Below are 18,281 nucleotides of genomic sequence, written 5' to 3'. Positions count from 1 at the left end.
TTACATTAAATTCATACTGAAATTTAAAAAAAAAAATTAAAAGAGCTGAATAATTTTTTAATGTACCATTGTAACCAGGCTCTCCTGCCATTCCTTTGTTGCCTGGAAATCCACGAAGACCCTCAATTCCAGGGAAACCAGGGTCGCCAGGTAAACCCTGTAATCCTTCTAAACCCGGATCACCCATAGGTCCTCTTTCTCCAGGAAACCCTGACCTACCAGGTAAACCACGGTTGCCTTTTTCTCCAGAAACTCTCTCAATATTGCTAGCTATTACAGATTCTCCTTTTTCACCAGGTGTACCTGAAATTATTATTTTAGGCAATGATGTTATATCAAATAGGTATTCATATTTACAGTGTGCAAAAATTTAGTTTCTAGAATGACTATGTAATGTTGCCAAGAAAACTTTAAATTAACTTTCAATCAAAATTATATGAATATTCATATCCAAACTTGTATGAACTAACAGACATATAGATTTTAAACTGACAGAGGTAGATGTTAACTAGTTATTGGGAAAGAAACATATACATGGATGTGCACTTTGCTGTAAAAATGAGGAATTCAAATTTACATCACCATATTGATATTAAATTAAAATTTTGTGTGAAAATTGAAATGTGTTACAAAAACATCAGAACTGTTAAAAATGGGATAAAGTGAAAATATAAAAGAAATTGAGTACATCTAAGTGGCATGAGAGAACTGAAGATGATGGGGAAGCTATCACAATGCCTTCAAAAATGGACGACCAATAAGAAAAACTGGCAGACATTTTTAATAACAAAATATGAGATGTGATACCATTTCATAAATAATTGAGTAGGAGACTGGAAGCTGAAAATTTACAAATGAACCATGAAACAACTAATTAGCTAATTTAACTGGAGTATTACTGACCAAGAGCAATTTCTCTGAGATTATACTTCATATCTTTACTCACAATGCACTCTTTGTAACAGATAAAAAGTGCTATTACCCTATTAGAGAATTTTGCAAGTTCAATTGATGCAGCTTCCTGACATTTCTGGTTATTTTGAAACAGCTGATGATGCAAAGAATTGTTTTATGTATGAGTGATATCCAAAAGAATGTGAAACAGATATTCAATAGTATACCAAAAAAATGAATTTAAGGTCAAATCTACCTCTAGAAATGATAAAGCCTTCTAAACAATACACAGAAGCATTGAAGGAATATTTTGAAGCTGACAGTATCCACTAATTACGTTTCTATATCTTTTAAAGGTGCATTGAGAAAAAATTATCACACCTTTCACATATGCTGAAATAACAACAGATATAATATCTTCAAAAATATTTGGTGTAAAAATCATAAATGGAATTCATAATTTTTATCAAAATCCATTACCATACAAAAATTTTAACATTTTTAATAATCAGAAAATTTTAATTATATGTTATTGTTATTTTGCAAAAATTAAGATTATTTGAATTATATGTATAAAAAAGGAACAAAAATTAATTTTGCTATTACGTGACAATAAATAAATATATAAAAAGTTCTATGGAAGACCTTAATCCTGTATACATATACCTGGAAATCCTGGAAGCCCTTTGAACCCTCTTAAACCAGGCAATCCATCTTGACCTCTTTCTCCTTTTAAACCAGGAAAGCCTTGAGGCCCTACAAATCCTCGTTCACCTTTTATACCAGGTGGCCCAGGAAGCCCATCTAAGCCCTACAGGAAACAAACAAACAAAAAATATTTAATTAAATTATAATTATCTAGTATTTTTGGCATCACTAAATAAGTTTAACAACAGGTTAATTAAATAAACCAAAAATATAAATAAATAAAATATCTAAAATTAACTCAAATAAGACTAAAGAATAACACTAAAGACTTACTAAAGAATTAAAAAATTCCACCCTAAGTTTTTAAAATGGTTTTGTTTCTTTACAGAAATATTTTGCATATGAATTATTAAATCAAACTCTTTTATTCAAAATGCACCCCAAAAAAGCTTAGCACATATGTCTTTGAAAGGAATTAATTAGCTACCACTGAAAGAGGTTAGAATCTTATTACTATAAGATAGGAAACTTTCAACTAGTCCTGTTAGGTTAGTCTTTTACTGAATGAGACTGAAAATTTCTGCCCCTTTAGATATATAATAAATAATAAATTTCTTCTTTTATAAGAAGTTACTTCCAAGTTTCTTTTTAATGACCACCAAGCATGCATAAGGCAAGAAAATTCAAACCAAGCATATTCCAAAAGACTACATTATTTAAAAAAAATCATTGTAAAAGAATAACTGACATTTGCCAAGGATTGCATTCAAATTGGAAGAGAAACACACCGATGTAAAATTCAAAATTGAGTTAAAAAAGTCATTTTAATCTGCCATAGATTTTGAATAAGCCACCCAGCTGGTATAGTGGTTAGCGACTCTGACTGCCTCGGTTCGAATCCCGTTATAACTGTCTGTCCCTTCATAGGAGGCAATGGTGACCACCTGTTAGGTGCTTCCATAATAAAATGGCCACCACTTCCGGTCCTTGTAGTTGGGCAAGGCTAATGGCTATTAAATAAAGTGCCCAGCCATTATAAAAAAAAGAAAAGAAAGAAACTATTTTGAATAAAATTCTCTTGATTTTGAGGGCTATCAGACATATGTCTCTCTTCTTTATGCTCTTGAAAAAGAAGAAATTGTGTCTGATTGCCTCACAATCAAAAGAACTTTATTCATGATTTATGGATTCCTATAATTATGGTTTTTATTATTTTTTTCTTTTTTATATATCACCCATTTTTATGACAAACTATAATTTTAGCATTTAAAAAGCAAAATACTTGTTTGCTTTTTAACACTAACCCCTCCACGTTACAAAATAATAACAATAAAACCATGTTAAAATGCAGTAAAATGTAAAAGTTCATTAAAATGCATGTCAAGTGCATTAAAAAATAAGCCGTTCTGTCTGCATAACTGCCACCCAGTATAATATGTGGCAACATGGAAGAGACAGTCATGAGGAAATCATTAATTTAAGAAGAATGAGAAAATATGTTTTTGATGGCATAATGAAGATTTCATTGGACTCTATCATTTCAGTGAACATGTTATGAGAACACACAAGTCATATCAAATTCTATTTTGTCCATCAGTGGCTATCTAAGAGTATGGGGAAAGCCTCACAAAGAAATAAATTTATCCTACTTTGCGCATATTGCTCAAAGATCTGGAGAAGGTACTGTCATCTGAAGAATATTTTACTTAGAATAAGCCATTTGATATACCTAAATGATGAAGTAAATTAAAATCATTGGTTTAGTATTATAGCAGATCAAAAACATCTTGCAATATTACTCTTTTAGCAAGATAATGACCAGTAGAATACAACTACACTTCTTATCACACCAAATTGTTCAAAAGCCTCAACATAACTTTTAACATTTTCCTTGGCCACACAGAATCAAAGTTTGAAGCTTAATACACAGTGTCCAGGAGAAATTTTAAAATGTTGTGAAAATGTAAGAAGAGTGAAGATTTCTTCACACTTAAAATGCCAATATGAGCAATTGGAAGACAAATCTCTTAAATGCTTTGTATCATAAGGATATAGATCCTTTTACAAATCTTGCAGAATCCATGTTTAATTGCATACATGTTACAGTTCAAGCTAAATGAAGCCCAAAATGTCACTAATAGGTTTCTAATTAGTACCTCATGTGTGTACATATGTAAAATATTCTTATTTATACACACCCAAGTATATTAATTTTAAATGTTGCTCAAGCTATTTTATTTTCAGGTACAAGGATTTTATACTATTCTGAATAAAATTTAATAAAAATACTGTTTTTCATTATCACAATTAAATTCATATACCAGTATTTGCAGAAAAGAATGAAAAGGTCAATATTGCTTACAATACATATTTTAAAACTAACACTCTTGACAATATTGATAAGAACTGTAATTAAGTACAAATTTTTGCACAAATAAAGTACAGAACTTCACTCACATTTCATAATTTGTACATCTTTAAGAAGAGTGAAGATTTCTTCACACTTAAAAAAAAGTACAGATAACACTTCACCAATTTAAATCAACAAACAAAAGCTAAACATTTAAATTTCATTCAGAAAACAGGCTATGAAAATTTACACAGATTAAAGAATATAGGGGTTCTGGAATGCTATATTATTAAAACATTCATTTAAAATGCTATATAAAAGCATTAGTACTTAATGTTTTTATAGTAATACAATATTTTATAGCTTCCTTAACATATATTTAAGGAATACAATAGCTCTTAATAATTATATCCTTTTTTTCTTTTTAATGCATACAGCAAAAATTTCAAGAAATGTATAAAAATATAGAGAATAGCTCTAAAATGATATACAGCTGTTAAATAATAAACATGAATGAAAACTAATACTGTAGCAATTTCGTAAAATATGCATAAATGTAATCTTACTGGCAATCCTATAGGACCAATTTCTCCAGGCTGTGATAAACCAGGAAGACCTCTATCACCTATCAGACCAGGTAAACCAGGAGGGCCAGCGTCACCACGCTCACCTTGTATGCCTGGAAGACCATCTAAACCTGCACATAACAAACAGACTTATTGTACTCAAAATAAGATCCAATTTGAAACTGTAGCATGTGCTTTATTTATTTAGTTATTTAACTTTTTATTTTATTATTTCAACTATTTTCTTAAACAGATCTACAAAATTTCTTGAAGCATTTATATTTTACATTTATAATAATCTTACATATTTGAAAGAAAATTAGTGACATTTTATTTAAGATTTACAAACAGTCAGCTTTAGGTTGACTCTTTCTTTTATATCTTGTTTCTTCATGTTCCTGCTCAGTCCCCAGTGGTTTATGCAGATTTTATGTAAAGTGGCATAGGTTAAGAGAAGTAAAGTCATAATTAGAGAGACATAAAATCACTGACAACATTGAAAGTTAGTTGCACTTTGTTTTATCTCAGGCAGTTAGTGTCTAGTTTCACAGAGTGTTGCTAGAGTTGTAAACCAGTAAACATACTGAAAGTTCCAAAAAGCCAGTGAAGCACCAAATGTAATAAGTTATTTTGCATTATTTTAAGTTGAAAGGAATAAAGTTTTACTCATTAACTGTAAGGAATAAAGTTTTACATACTTTTTATAATTTTGTATTGTATTATGCATCGTCAGTAAGGAACAAGGAAAGAAATAATTTCTAAAGGTGATCAGTTATTTACAAATAATTAGGTACAGTTACCCTTAGTTGTTACAGATTTACGTTACCAGGTACTGTTATTTCTGTTACCAGTATTATTTTTTTTTATTAAAAAACTATTCATTAAGACAGAACTATTAAAATCATAATCTAAGAACATTTTACAGTTTAAAATAACAGACTATTACATATATAATTTATAATATTGATTCTAAAACCATATTAGGATATTATACATTAAAAGCTATGAAACATGCATGCTTCATAGCAACAACACACAACAAAACATCTATTCATCTTTTTAAATTTGAAAATTTTCGAAATATTTAATTTATATAAATTTCCTTCTCTTTAGCATCTTTTCTAAGTTTATTGCTGCATTAAAGAAAACAATTTACCCACTAGTTTCTGCTTCATCTCTCAATTTTTAAATATTTTAACAATATACCTTTGAAAAACAAATATTTTTCCTTACATGTAATCAATTTCTTCCTCAATAAGTTTCCTTTTCATTTTAAAACTTTTCAGATTTAATTAAAGACTTCTGTTACTCTAAAAAGCTATGTATTTAGAATGTATAGAAGAAACTGCTAATTTTATTGAGAAAAATACTGCTGTATTGAGAATAAATACTAAATTGTGTATGGCCAGAATCAGTGTGGCAGGATTTAGTGAAGCACTCTGCAGCAAAATTTAGAGATGGTACAGTTCGACTGCCTCATCTGCGACCATGAGCGCAAACCCGCATGCGCCATTCAGACCGAATTATTCTTAAAATAGGGTGGAAGAATGGGACTTTCTTTCCCTCCAGCATAGCTCTTTCTGGAGAAGAGAAGACCTTTCACATCGCAGCAAGTAATACCGCCCCTTTTGGGTGAGTCTATGTGTTTTGGCAGAATGCCAACATGGGTTGCGCTTGAGACGGTCAAACTATAAAAGGTTTTAGATTTTAGGACAGACACTGGGCAACAGAAGTTAGGCCCCACAGAGACTGCACCAAGAAGCAAAATGCCTAGTGCCAACCCCGTGTATGTGTATGTCAACTTTCAATTTGTTTATTAATACAGTCAAAAGTCGTTAATCGGGACTTCGGCGATTCCGGATTATCGATTTTTCCGGATTATAGATCATCAGTTTAAATCTGGTAAGATGGCATGCAGAAATTATAAAATTAAAAATATGAAACCATAATTTATGAAATAAAGAACAATTATGATCTAAAGGGTATCAAAATTTACAAACTAAAAAGCTTAATATTTATTTGTTTACTTTAACAGCGGAACTTTGTAACTGAAGAAGAAATTATGTCTGTTTATAGAATTAAAGAGAAAGTATTATCACATAAAACAAAGCAACTTAAACAACATCGGAAGCAAATTATAATGACGAGGAATTTGATTTAAATCATATCAAAGATGAAATATACATCGAGATGAAATACTACATTTAGTAAGATATTATAAGCCAAATAAAATAAAAACATCTGCCCTGAAGATAAGGATAGTGCTGACAGATTAACCTCCAATTCATAGCACGCCACGGCGTTTTGGTGTTCCCCCCGCCGCAGAGCAGCGTGAAATTGATAAACAGATTTCGGAATGTTTACAGAAACGAAGGATATGCCTTTATCCATTTTTTGCAGCAATTCCACTTTTTGTTTAATGGACTTCGAAACATACTTTCGCTTTGTAGATCCTTTACATATTAGTAAATATATATCGGAAATTCTATTTGACATAATCGAAAGTTCAAGCTTACTTTTATAAAATTGCTCTAACAGTCTGCAAAAATAAATAAGCCGGATCCAATTCGAAGATTAAGGAACAACGCAATCAACATTAACTGAATTAGATTATTTTAGCTTAGCTTATACCGTCCATTATCCATTTAACGCACAAGCGTAAACGTATTATGCGCATGCACACACGCATATTTGCAGCCGTCAACGCGACGCATGCGCAGAAAGTTTGTAGCTTTGAGGTCCGGATTATAATCATTCCGGATTATGGGTGTCCGAATTAACGACTTTTGACTGTAGCAAATTTCCTTTCTACACAAATACGTCTAACTGCCCAGAATAGAACAGTTCTGCAATTTTTTATGCTTGTATTTAGTGAAAATAAAAGCAAATCAAGGAAAGATAAACATGCTAAGAAAAAGACTACTAGGATCAAAAGTAAAAAATTCAAAAAATTATTTGTTTTCACTGTTTTTCCAAAAATAAGAAATTAATCACATACTTCCTGTAAAATATGTTCATTACAAGTTAATATCATGGACACATTTTTTATTTTGTCACATTTTCTGGAATCTCAAATTTTTTAGTCTATAAATCTCACCTTCAAATCCTTGTAAACATTCCAGTATGCAAGGTATAAAATTTCAAAGAAAAATTATCCCTACCAAACCTGTTACAGCAAAAAGCCAGAAGACTTTAAAAAAAAAAAAAAAAAAAAAATTCAAAAAAGAAACGTGCAAAATGAATTTAATAGAGCAAACTGATACACATTTCAATATTCTGATTTAATTACAGAGGGAAAAACTCTTATCATGAAAAAATATAAAAGAATACAAATGAAGTTAATTTAAAAATTATTATAGCAACTTTTTTGCTTTCGTTAAGAAATGTTTGAGAAACTCTGCTTTACAGCACTTATCTTGTTTATTTTTCAGCATCAAAATATTCTCAAGTCACAAAAATGAAAAGTAAAACCACTTAAAAATACGACAGGGGAAAATGACAATATTTTATTTTACTATTATTTCTTAAATACAATTTAAAAATATTATCATTATTTTAATGATATTTATCAACGTAAATATTTGAAAAAAATTGTTGAAAAATTTGCAAACCTCCAAATTAAAAATTTTATCCACAAACTGGTCTTAAAATCGACAAAATGTCAATAAGTTGCCAAATTTAGCACTGCATGACAAGACAAAAGACTTCATATCCCCAAAAGCAGAAAGTTGTTTTTGATGTAATATTTTATGAACTCCGCAATTGCAAAAACAAAACAATTTCAAAATTTTTGTTTCAAATGAGGTAGGGTCTTGTGCCTAGAAATTTCAGTATTTCTTTGTCTATATTAGAAGCAGGAATGACTTCAAATGATAACCTATAAAATACATCCTTGTCAATGAATTGTTAGAAAAAATTCCCCCAAAATGTTTATTCACCCTTGAAATGGCAGTTGTAAGAAACAAATGTCAGATCAGCAAAATCAAGGACCTTTTATCTATTCTGGCTGAAATTAAGGATAAAAAATTGTTTCCAAAAAACCTGAGGCCTCTTAAGGACTTTTAAGGACCATATGAACTCTGAGATGAATGGAAGTTTCATAGTTTTTCTCAAAGAAAGAGGATGATGCCACTGTGATCTGCAGTTTTGCTATAAATTAGATCCTTTCCTGTTAGTCATTGAACAACTGACGTATACACTATTACAGTTTTAAAGAAAATTTTTTTAACAAAATGTTTGATGCTTAAGCTCTTTTCCTTTCAGATTACTTTTTGTCTCAACAATATTCATAATTCTTTAATAATTTTTAAAATACAATTATTAAAACTGATAGAACTGTGATCTTTGGTAGATATATATTTCTATTATATCCAGTCTCAGGTTAACATTAAATATAACTCATTGGTACTATTTTAGTTACATTTTACTTCTTGATCAAAATATTTGCATCATATATTCTTCTAAACACAAAGGCTTTACACATTTCCAAATGTTTCTAACATTTTCTAGTTCAGTTTTATTTCTTTAGACTAACAGTGCCTTGAAACTTGAGTATTCCTTTGTTTACATTAGGGGCAGGAACGAATTCAGAAATGAACAGGTCCACTGAAAAACTTAATTATAAAGACATGAAGTAATTAAATATTAGGTAGTAATTAAATATTTGTTCGTAATTGCCAAAGGTTTAAAAAATTCTGACAGAAAATCTTCTGAAAAGGGAACAGAATCAGTTAAAACTCAAAATATATAACTAAAAGCACATTTTATACAACCAAAAATAAAAGTAATTTCTAATTATGTACAGTTGCTTTATTTTGCTTTTCATGAATATTTCAAAAAATTTCTTAAAAAATAAAAATTTATACATTCATAAATTTTATCATTAGATAATAATAAACACAGTGTTTCAAAACTCCAAGTACAAAGTATAATGGGAGGTTCAGAACATCAATACACTGGAAAGTATAGAAATGGATAGGTAGTGCTGAGCACCAGCACTAGTGGCTAGCATCTGGGGCTTCCTTATTAAAGCTTGCAACATCATAAGGAAAACATGCATTATTTTATTAATGTTGAGTTGGCAGATGTGACTTTTGTGAACAGGTTAAATAACAATCATTAAAAAGGTGATACTAATATCTGCAATATTCCAGATATCTTTGAAAAATCTTTGACAATCCATATGTTGTTGGTGTCACGCATACGTCATTGTCAATGGTTAGAACTTTGAACACTTCTCATGAAACTGTATTCAGTTTGTACCAGCAGCTATATTGTTAAGGTTCATCTAATAAAATACTTTATATGTAGTGCTTTTTGTATTGAGTTCTGGCTGTGTTTTTGTGATATGGCATATCAGCCTGTGAGTGGCACCGGTGATAGCCTATGAGTGGCACTTTTGGCCATGCTTTTCTGTGTGAATATGGTTAATACCAATACTCTCTCCTTTCCCTTAAAGTCTGTATACAGTTTTGAGGTACCTTGTACAAGCCTGGTAGAGAGCATAATTTCTAAAATATACATATATTTATTTTCATGAAATAGGGCAGTTTAAAAAAATAGTAAAAGTCTGAAAGAACAGAATTAATAAATTTTTATTTAAAATATTGGTTTGCAATTTAACAAATATATCTTAGGAAAAATTAATATGAAATAGTTATACAGCAGAACTTTCTCAATATGAGCACAGTTAATAAGAGATAGTGGCTAAAATAAGCAATTCATATTCTAAGTTTGGCTTGGAATTTAATTAGAATAGGTTTCTCATGCATTTAACAAAACAAAACAAAACAAAAAAGGGTAAATTTTTACTAATACGAGAAAACATTTTGACTATTTTCAATATAAATTCTGGTATGATGGTTCATTATACAACTGTATTAGAATTACAATACCTTTAAACAATGTAAAAAAATACTTTGGCTTATACAGTAAACCCTTGCCAAATACAAACTTGTGGAACATGGTTCTGCACATATGCATTTTCTTGTCTCCTTTTAATCTGCTCAACATGAAAATTTAAGTTATACATTGTATGCTGCAGAATGTCAACCATGTTGTGATAGCCCTCTTTAATGACTGGTTGAAAATTCCTTCACTAAAGAACATAAATATTACTAAGAACAACAAAACCTAAGTTTCTGAAGTTTTCCTAATTGTCAATAATGCTTCAGGACATGGTATTGAATTGTCAATAATGCTTCAGGACATGGTATTGAACCACTCACAACATAGCACACAAACGTAAAGATTTATTTCTTCCACCAAACACCACTCCTTTATTCCAACCAATGGATCAAGGAATCATAAAAATATTTAAAAATTATTATGTCAGGCATGTTTACATCTCTGCATATAAAGTTCTAGATGACAGAAAGCATAACACAAATGGTACGTTAGAAGCAATTCAAAATAAGATATAGCATAGAAATGATTGAACAAGTGAATTCATCAAAAATGAATGCTTGCTGGTATCAGATGTGACCAAAAGTTATTAAAAAATTTAACTCTTTCGCATCGAGAGAGGGCAAAATCTCAATTCCCCAAACATCGAAAACGCCCGTATCTAAGAATTTCTCCTGGAATGCTTTTCCTTCCCCCACGACAAGTTGAATACTACAGCGCTAACAGTAGCCTTACTTAAGTAAAGCGAGAACTTCTTTCTTTGACGCTTTGACACTGTGTGAAGTTCCCCCTTGGGACGGGTTTGCTACTTCGGGCATCAAAAGCTAAACACTGACAGTAAACAAAGGAAAGGAAGGAACAAAGGAAACAAGGAAGCTACTTTCAGTAGCTTAAAAAGAATGATTGACATGTGATTTAACAACACCTGAAAGCAATGAGTAATGCAGTAACATGATGGGGGAAAGCACTGGGTAGGAAATTATTCAGGCGTTTCGGGCGTCCAGCCGATGTCTGAATGCTTGAGCGTTTTGGGCGACTTCGATGCAAAAGAGTTAAAGGATTTTGATTGATTGAAAATGAACCAAGGAAATTGTACAAATTGCAAAAGTAACAGGTATCAAAGGCTTTTCAAAAATGGAAGAAAGGACCTTCAGACCTATCCCCCTGGGGTTTCTCCATCAAAATTGGGTGCGGAATGGAGTGAAGTCGTACTGTCACCCGAGACGAGTACACTGGACACCCGACTTGAATACAATCCACCCTCTTTGCAGGAATATTTACTCCCTCAAGCATTTAACCCACACACATATTGTTCCCCTTATTGCTTGTTAATGCAGTACACCATTGTTCGAAAGGCTAGGACAAATCTTCGACCTCAAAAGATAAGAGCATTGCATATGTATCTTTTAGGTTTCTCTGTGAAAAACTGGGTGCATGTTATACGGTGAATATACCTAAAAATTAAAAAATATAGCTTGAAATTATAGATGTGTATATGCCATTATACATTAGAAAATATGTACTTTCTTAATCTGAACTATACCTAACCCCCCTTTTTTCCAAAGAAAGTTAACTTTGTGGAAAGCGATTTTGCCATATGCACAAATGTGTTAATGACTTAACCCCTGTGATCAGCAAGAATTCACAGTTAAAAAAAAAAAAAAAAAAAAAAAAAAAGGGGGGGGGGGATTTGTTTCAACACAAATTACCATAACAGAATTTAGTCCTTAGAATTAGTTTCCTTCTTCGAATTTATAATGTAAACATTTGAATGAAATCACACAAAGGAAACATTCTCTATTATCAGGAGCTTTTTTATATGACACTCTTTAGTAAGTTTAGAAATTAAAAGTGACAGGCTTTGAATAGGTGAGAAATTTTTAGCTGTTGCAGCATAATTCTCAATCTAATCACCTTTCCAATGACAGATAAACATTCGTATTCCTTTATATATTTTTAAATGGTAAGACATTACAGAAATACAAACACCTCATTCCTGCATTAAAAAAAAAAAAAAAAAAAGCCATTAAAACTAAGGTACATTTTAAAAAGGTGCTAAAATTTTGTAGTTTTATAGTGTGTACAACTTTTTTATACTGGTTCTTTTTTCATTTTCATTAGTTTACAGATATTACAAATAATGGCTAGTATGAGCAAATTATTGAATTTTGGAGTTCTTGTACTGAGTTCAACTGTCATTTTAAATTTAAAACAACTCAAATAGATAAAAAATGGTATTAAATACAGAAAAAAAATATTGTAAATTACAGATATAATTTGGTTTGTTTGAGCTGATTAAGGCAAAGCACACTAGGGTTATTTGCCTAAGGGGAGGGATGCTTTTGTGGAGGACTTTCTAATGGAAAGTGGCTTGTATGCATGCTACATAATAAATAAATAATTCAATCAAAGTAATGGAAACACACGGTAAAAACCATGAAAACACCCATGCACCCAGCCTGTTTGCCTTGAATCGAACCCAGGTCAGAACTACCAGTGTTCAGTGATTTTACCTTTCAGTGATTTACTTTAGAAAATAATCTATAATAAAGTAGTACCTGGTGGACCAACTGGACCTGGTTGCCCTCTCTGTCCTGGTGTGCCTGGCGTACTAAATCCTGGAAATCCTTTAATACCAGGAAATCCTGGTAGCCCAGGATCACCAGATTCTCCTTTACTTCCTGGTCTCCCCGGAAATCCAGGTAAACCAGGTGCTCCAGGATCTCCCGGAAAACCTTCACCTAAACATGAATAAATTGAAAAAAGTTTAGAAACAAAAGCATTCAAACATTTAATTAAAATATACTGTTATTATAGCACACATTAAGGGAAAATATATTTAGAACAGTTGTAACCTGATTGTCCAGGAAAACCTTCTTCTCCAGCCTTTCCTGGAAGTCCAGGTAAACCTAAAATAAAGCAAAAGAAAGTCATTATACATATATATATATATATATATATATATATATGACAGCCACTAAAATGTTGTTTTAATGTTAAAATTTGATTCGAGTATAGCGGTTTTGAGTCTCAAATGATTCAGAGGAATGAAACATATATTCGAAATTCATTAATCAACTTGGTTTAAGGCTTCAAAATACTTCCGTTGATAAGTTCTGTTTGAAGCATTAAACACGGGAGATTAATACATAATTTTTGTTTATTGTTCTCTTTTGTATTACTTTTTATTATTGTTCTCGATTTTGTATATGTATTTGAAGTTTAATTTTACTCGTATTCCTTTTGGGTTAAGACTTTCAGTGAGAAAGAATTGATTAGAGCCTTTATAAGAAAAAATTTATAATCTATCATTTAGGTTCCGACTTTCCTTTTCTTTTTATTAATTTTATATACATATATAAAATAGAGAGAGATATATAATATATTAAAGAATATAAGAAGAAAAAAATTAACATTAACATTAACATGATGTGCTCCTACCATTTAGCGAATGTGATTATAGCAGTCTACTCAAATAAATAATCTTTACTTATTTACTAAAGAATACAGATTTCTATGTTCACTTTCATATTTGAAAATCTATAAAAAGTTTTTTTACACCTATAGATGTATTGATGATATCATTACTTTCAACAATTTTAATTTGAAATCTAGCAATATTTAAACCTTTTCTTAAACTTAGCAAGACCAACTCAGATCAGTTGACTGTTGATTATCTGGATCTTAACATCTTAATTACCAAGAAGTCAGACTATTTGATAGAATAACAAATTTCAATTTTCAATCAATTAAGCTAATTAATTGGAACAGTAATACATCTAAAAAGGTTTTAGGAAATGCTATTTTTAATCAATTAATTTGCATAAAAATATTTGCACAGAAGTTGCAACAGCAACAAGAAATTTTAATGCTTTTACAAGCATTGACTAATATTCGAGTTCCTCAATATTTTTTTAAAGAAATTATTGAAAAAGCTAATGCCATCTACAAATATGAATATTTTTTACATAATGAAGCCCATTTTTAAACTATAAGGAGGAATAAGGTGAATGAACGAGAAAATAGTATGTAAAACTTATAAAATATATAATTTACTGTGTATATTTGTATTTTGAATTTTCTACCATTCTTGCTCTAACGTTGAATAACAAGGCCATTTCAATTTTCTGAAAGTCACTGTTACAGCCAAAAGAGCACGAAGAACTGTTACTCTGTTCTATTTTTTCATATTTCCTTTTTCTTAACTTTTTACCAGAATTTAAATTACACTTTTTTAATAGTTTTTATTTAAGTACTTTAAATAACAACATTTTTGGCCAATATAGCTGAGCAAGATTAAAAGTGGCCAATAATAATCTTGCTCTACCTAACTACAGACAATCTCTTATCCTCCCACATTCTTTCAATGGTCATTTAGAAGAAGCTAAATTTAAATTTGGGTCTGTTTCATATTCATAATTTTTGAATTTAGATGCAAATTTTTAAACATTGATTTATGTTTTGTAATTCTAGATTGTTTAACATTTGAGTGACCAGTTGCAGCTCACATTTGTTTACAGTTTTCTTGTATAAAGTTTTGTTTTGAGCCATTTTGTCATTTTTATGCAAAATACCCAATGAAAATTTTCTGTCACTTTGAATTTCTTTTTGAATATTGTTTACACTGTTATATTTGCATTAATTTTGGCAAGCTGGATATATAGGGGTAATGTCTCTGAACTTTTAGAGGTAGATATAATTTTAAGAATAAATTTTGATACCTTTCTCATTGGGATGAATAGAAACATATCTAGTGGGCCAGATATGGCAATTGTATCAGTGTAAGGTTTACCTACCTCCTGATGATCTTCACACTAACACAAATAAAATGAATATATCAATTTAAATTTTTAATGTATTTTATGATTTATAATTTTATTTTAGATCTAAAGTTATAAAAAATAATGTTCATTCAGATGTCAATCTCAGCCAAAAGATATTGACTATTTTTCACTCATCCACTCAAATTGCACCCATTTTATTGTTTTAAACAATAATTAATGCTTTTATTTACGATTTATAAATTTAAAAAATTGTCTGTTTGGTTATAAATTAACATATTTCATTAACTAATGTATTTATTAATATACAGAACTATGGCATTCTGCTGGTGTGAAATTTGTTGTGCAGTACTTCTGGTTTGCATGTATATTATTAATTAGCATGCACATATAATATTAGAAGATCCATTCTGTGATTCCTGCAGACAGCATAACAGAATTTTTAAAAAAAAAATTCACACTAGAGGGACCAAAATGTAATGAATATGGATGGTGATACAAAATATACCACCCATACCATCTTTATCTGATACTGACAGACATGTGGGGATAAGTTTTGTCCTGATGGAAGACATCATCACTTCGATTATTGGTCGGTTCTGGGCACATTGTTTGAATTTCTACTTTTAAAAATGCCATCTTGGAACAGTACTTTTCTGAATTTATTGCCGGATTTGATGAGAACAATTTATAATGTACGATTTCTTTGTAAACCCATCCTGCAAAAATTATTACTTTCTGGAATGTCCTTTTCTTGATAACTCTTCCTACTAAAGGTTCTTTTGGTCCAGCCCGTTATCTTTTTCTCAAACTCAAGAAATGCTGAAACTCAAGCAAGCTTATTCTGCTCTGTTAAAGTATAAGGTACTCATACACATGGCAGCTTATATACCCAATCTTCTTCAGATTATCATACACTGTATTTTTTTTAATACTTAGTTCTGAATATTCTAAAATACTATTCTCTCTGATAGTTCCTAAATTTTATAATGCGGATTTTTAGCAATAGCTTCTTTTAATAGGCCCTTGTTTACAGAAGATGGTCATCGAGAGCCAGCATCAGCTTCCAGGTTTAAAAATTTCTCAAACCATCTGCGAACTGCATCATTAGATACAGCACTTTGTCCATATATAAAGCAATCCTTTTTTAAAATAAAATAGCGTAATTTTTTCCTTTTTAAAAGTAAAATAGTATAATATGACAAAAATGAATTTTTTAGGTTTTCATTCATAGCAGTGCACTAAAAAAATTACGTCATAACACAAGCTAGAATTATACGATGCAAGCAATTTACACACAAGCTAGAATTATACGATGCAATCAATTTACACACAAGCCAGAATTATACAATGCAAGCAATTACACACAAGCTAGAATTATATGATGCAAGCAAGTACACACAAGCTAGAATTACTGTATTTAAATATCTGCTTTGATCAAAGTCAGTCTTTAACAGTAGTAATAAAATAATTAGAAGGAAATGTGCTGAGATCTGAAAAATAACAGAACTTTTCGGATGACCCAATGCTAAAACCATAATGCCATCAATAAATTAAAGGATCTACTAAAATTTATACTAGGTATAAAAAATAGAATAGTTATAAATCATCAATAATTCATGAAAGATTTAAAAGTCACATACAAATTAGTAAACAAAATATTTTAAAATTCAAATGAAAAAATATATCTTGATTGGGGAGGGTAACCTCAAAACTACAAATATCTGAGAAACTGCTACGAATTACTGATTACAATTATTACTTTCAGTTCATTGCAGTATCAACTAATGTTATTTATATGACTTTACATTTTTTAGCAGAGTTTCAAATTGACGGAATATGGCAAAATAAAAATAATTATAAAATAATATTTATCCAATACGTAAAAAAAAAAAAAAAAAAAAAAAAAAAAAAGATTTAAAATTTCTTTTGCTTAGTACTAAAAGTGACAAACATTCAAATTTCTTTGAAGAGCTTTAATCATTAAAATTTCATTAAACGTAGTGAGAAAAGAAAACTTGGAGTACAGAAAAAGTTTTATTTAGTAATGATTATGTAGTTGGAATCCCTTCCTATAAGTAAAAATTAATTGAAAGAACAACTGCAATGCTATGAGAAAAAATATGCGTAAATGAATCGTTAGATAATCATGTGGAACTTCAAAATAGTTGAGTGTTGCCATTCAATGTGATACAAGGTTTTTAATTTGTATTTCAAATAATAATTGTATTGCTTAAAAAACTTAGTAATTCAAAGCAATACAAGCACATTATTGTAATGTGTGAACAATATTTATGACACTGTGTATAACATAACCTTAAGAAAGCATTGCTTGGTATTTTTAAAGTACTTTTGGGGCCCTACTAATTAACTTTGGATTTTGTGTTAAAAAAATGATTGAGATTTTCTTAAAATTGAAAGTGGCATGTTTTGTTTAACCATGGAAATATATATATATATATATATATATTTGTAAATTTTAAGTATGATTCCTTTTCCAAAATATACATTATATTCCTAAATAAAATATTTAATATTAAACCTGAATTTAGAAAAAAATACACACCAAGCAGATATATCAACCAACTAAAAGAAATACCTTTTGGTCCTTCTCTACCCAAAGTTCCAGGTCTTCCATCTAATCCAGGATCACCTGGATCTCCTTTGAATCCAGGTAATCCAAGAGCTCCATCATCACCTCTTTCACCAGGGAAACCGGGAAGACCAGGCAATCCAGGATTACCTGGTAATCCTTTATTTTCAGTAGCTGAAGGAAAACCTATATACATATATATATAAAAAATCTAAATAAAAAACTTTATTAAACAAAAAAATTAACAACTTTATAACAGTTTTCTCTACAAATATATAAATTTTTCTCATGATAGAAAATTACATTATGGATTTTGATTAGAAATTTTTTTATAAAATATTCAATAAAAATTAGTTTGTAAATTTTTCACAATGCAGAATTATTTAATAATTTACTATGAAATGAATGGAGGACATCTCTATAATGCATATTAATTACATTACTATAAACAAGAAAGAGAATCTATCTATGTCACCAGTTTCATTTAAGATTTAGGTATACATATAACAAAATGATGTAAAAGTACTGCACATATTGCTCAATTT

At 30.0% G+C, this 18,281-nt stretch overlaps 1 protein-coding gene across 1 annotated transcript in view; it reads right to left on the bottom strand.

The window, feature by feature from the left end:
- Positions 1–18,281, bottom strand: part of LOC118189814 (uncharacterized) — a 236,973-nt gene that overhangs the window by 6,083 nt on the left and 212,609 nt on the right. Inside the window, exons 32-37 of the mRNA XM_085812833.1 lie at positions 17,743–17,922; positions 13,218–13,271; positions 12,921–13,103; positions 4,459–4,589; positions 1,561–1,705; positions 67–303 (exon numbers count right to left, since the gene is read on the bottom strand). Coding sequence (XP_085668959.1) covers positions 67–303; positions 1,561–1,705; positions 4,459–4,589; positions 12,921–13,103; positions 13,218–13,271; positions 17,743–17,922 — 930 coding nt within the window. The remainder of the gene's footprint in view (positions 1–66; positions 304–1,560; positions 1,706–4,458; positions 4,590–12,920; positions 13,104–13,217; positions 13,272–17,742; positions 17,923–18,281) is intronic.

Source organism: Stegodyphus dumicola, chromosome 3 (genome assembly GCF_044657685.1).
Source record: "Stegodyphus dumicola isolate Sdum_Otavi_A_Nest chromosome 3, ASM4465768v1".
NCBI classification, from domain to species: domain Eukaryota; kingdom Metazoa; phylum Arthropoda; class Arachnida; order Araneae; family Eresidae; genus Stegodyphus; species Stegodyphus dumicola.
The sequence above is the reverse complement of the archived record's forward strand: the minus strand, read 5'-3'. Positions and strand labels throughout refer to the sequence as shown.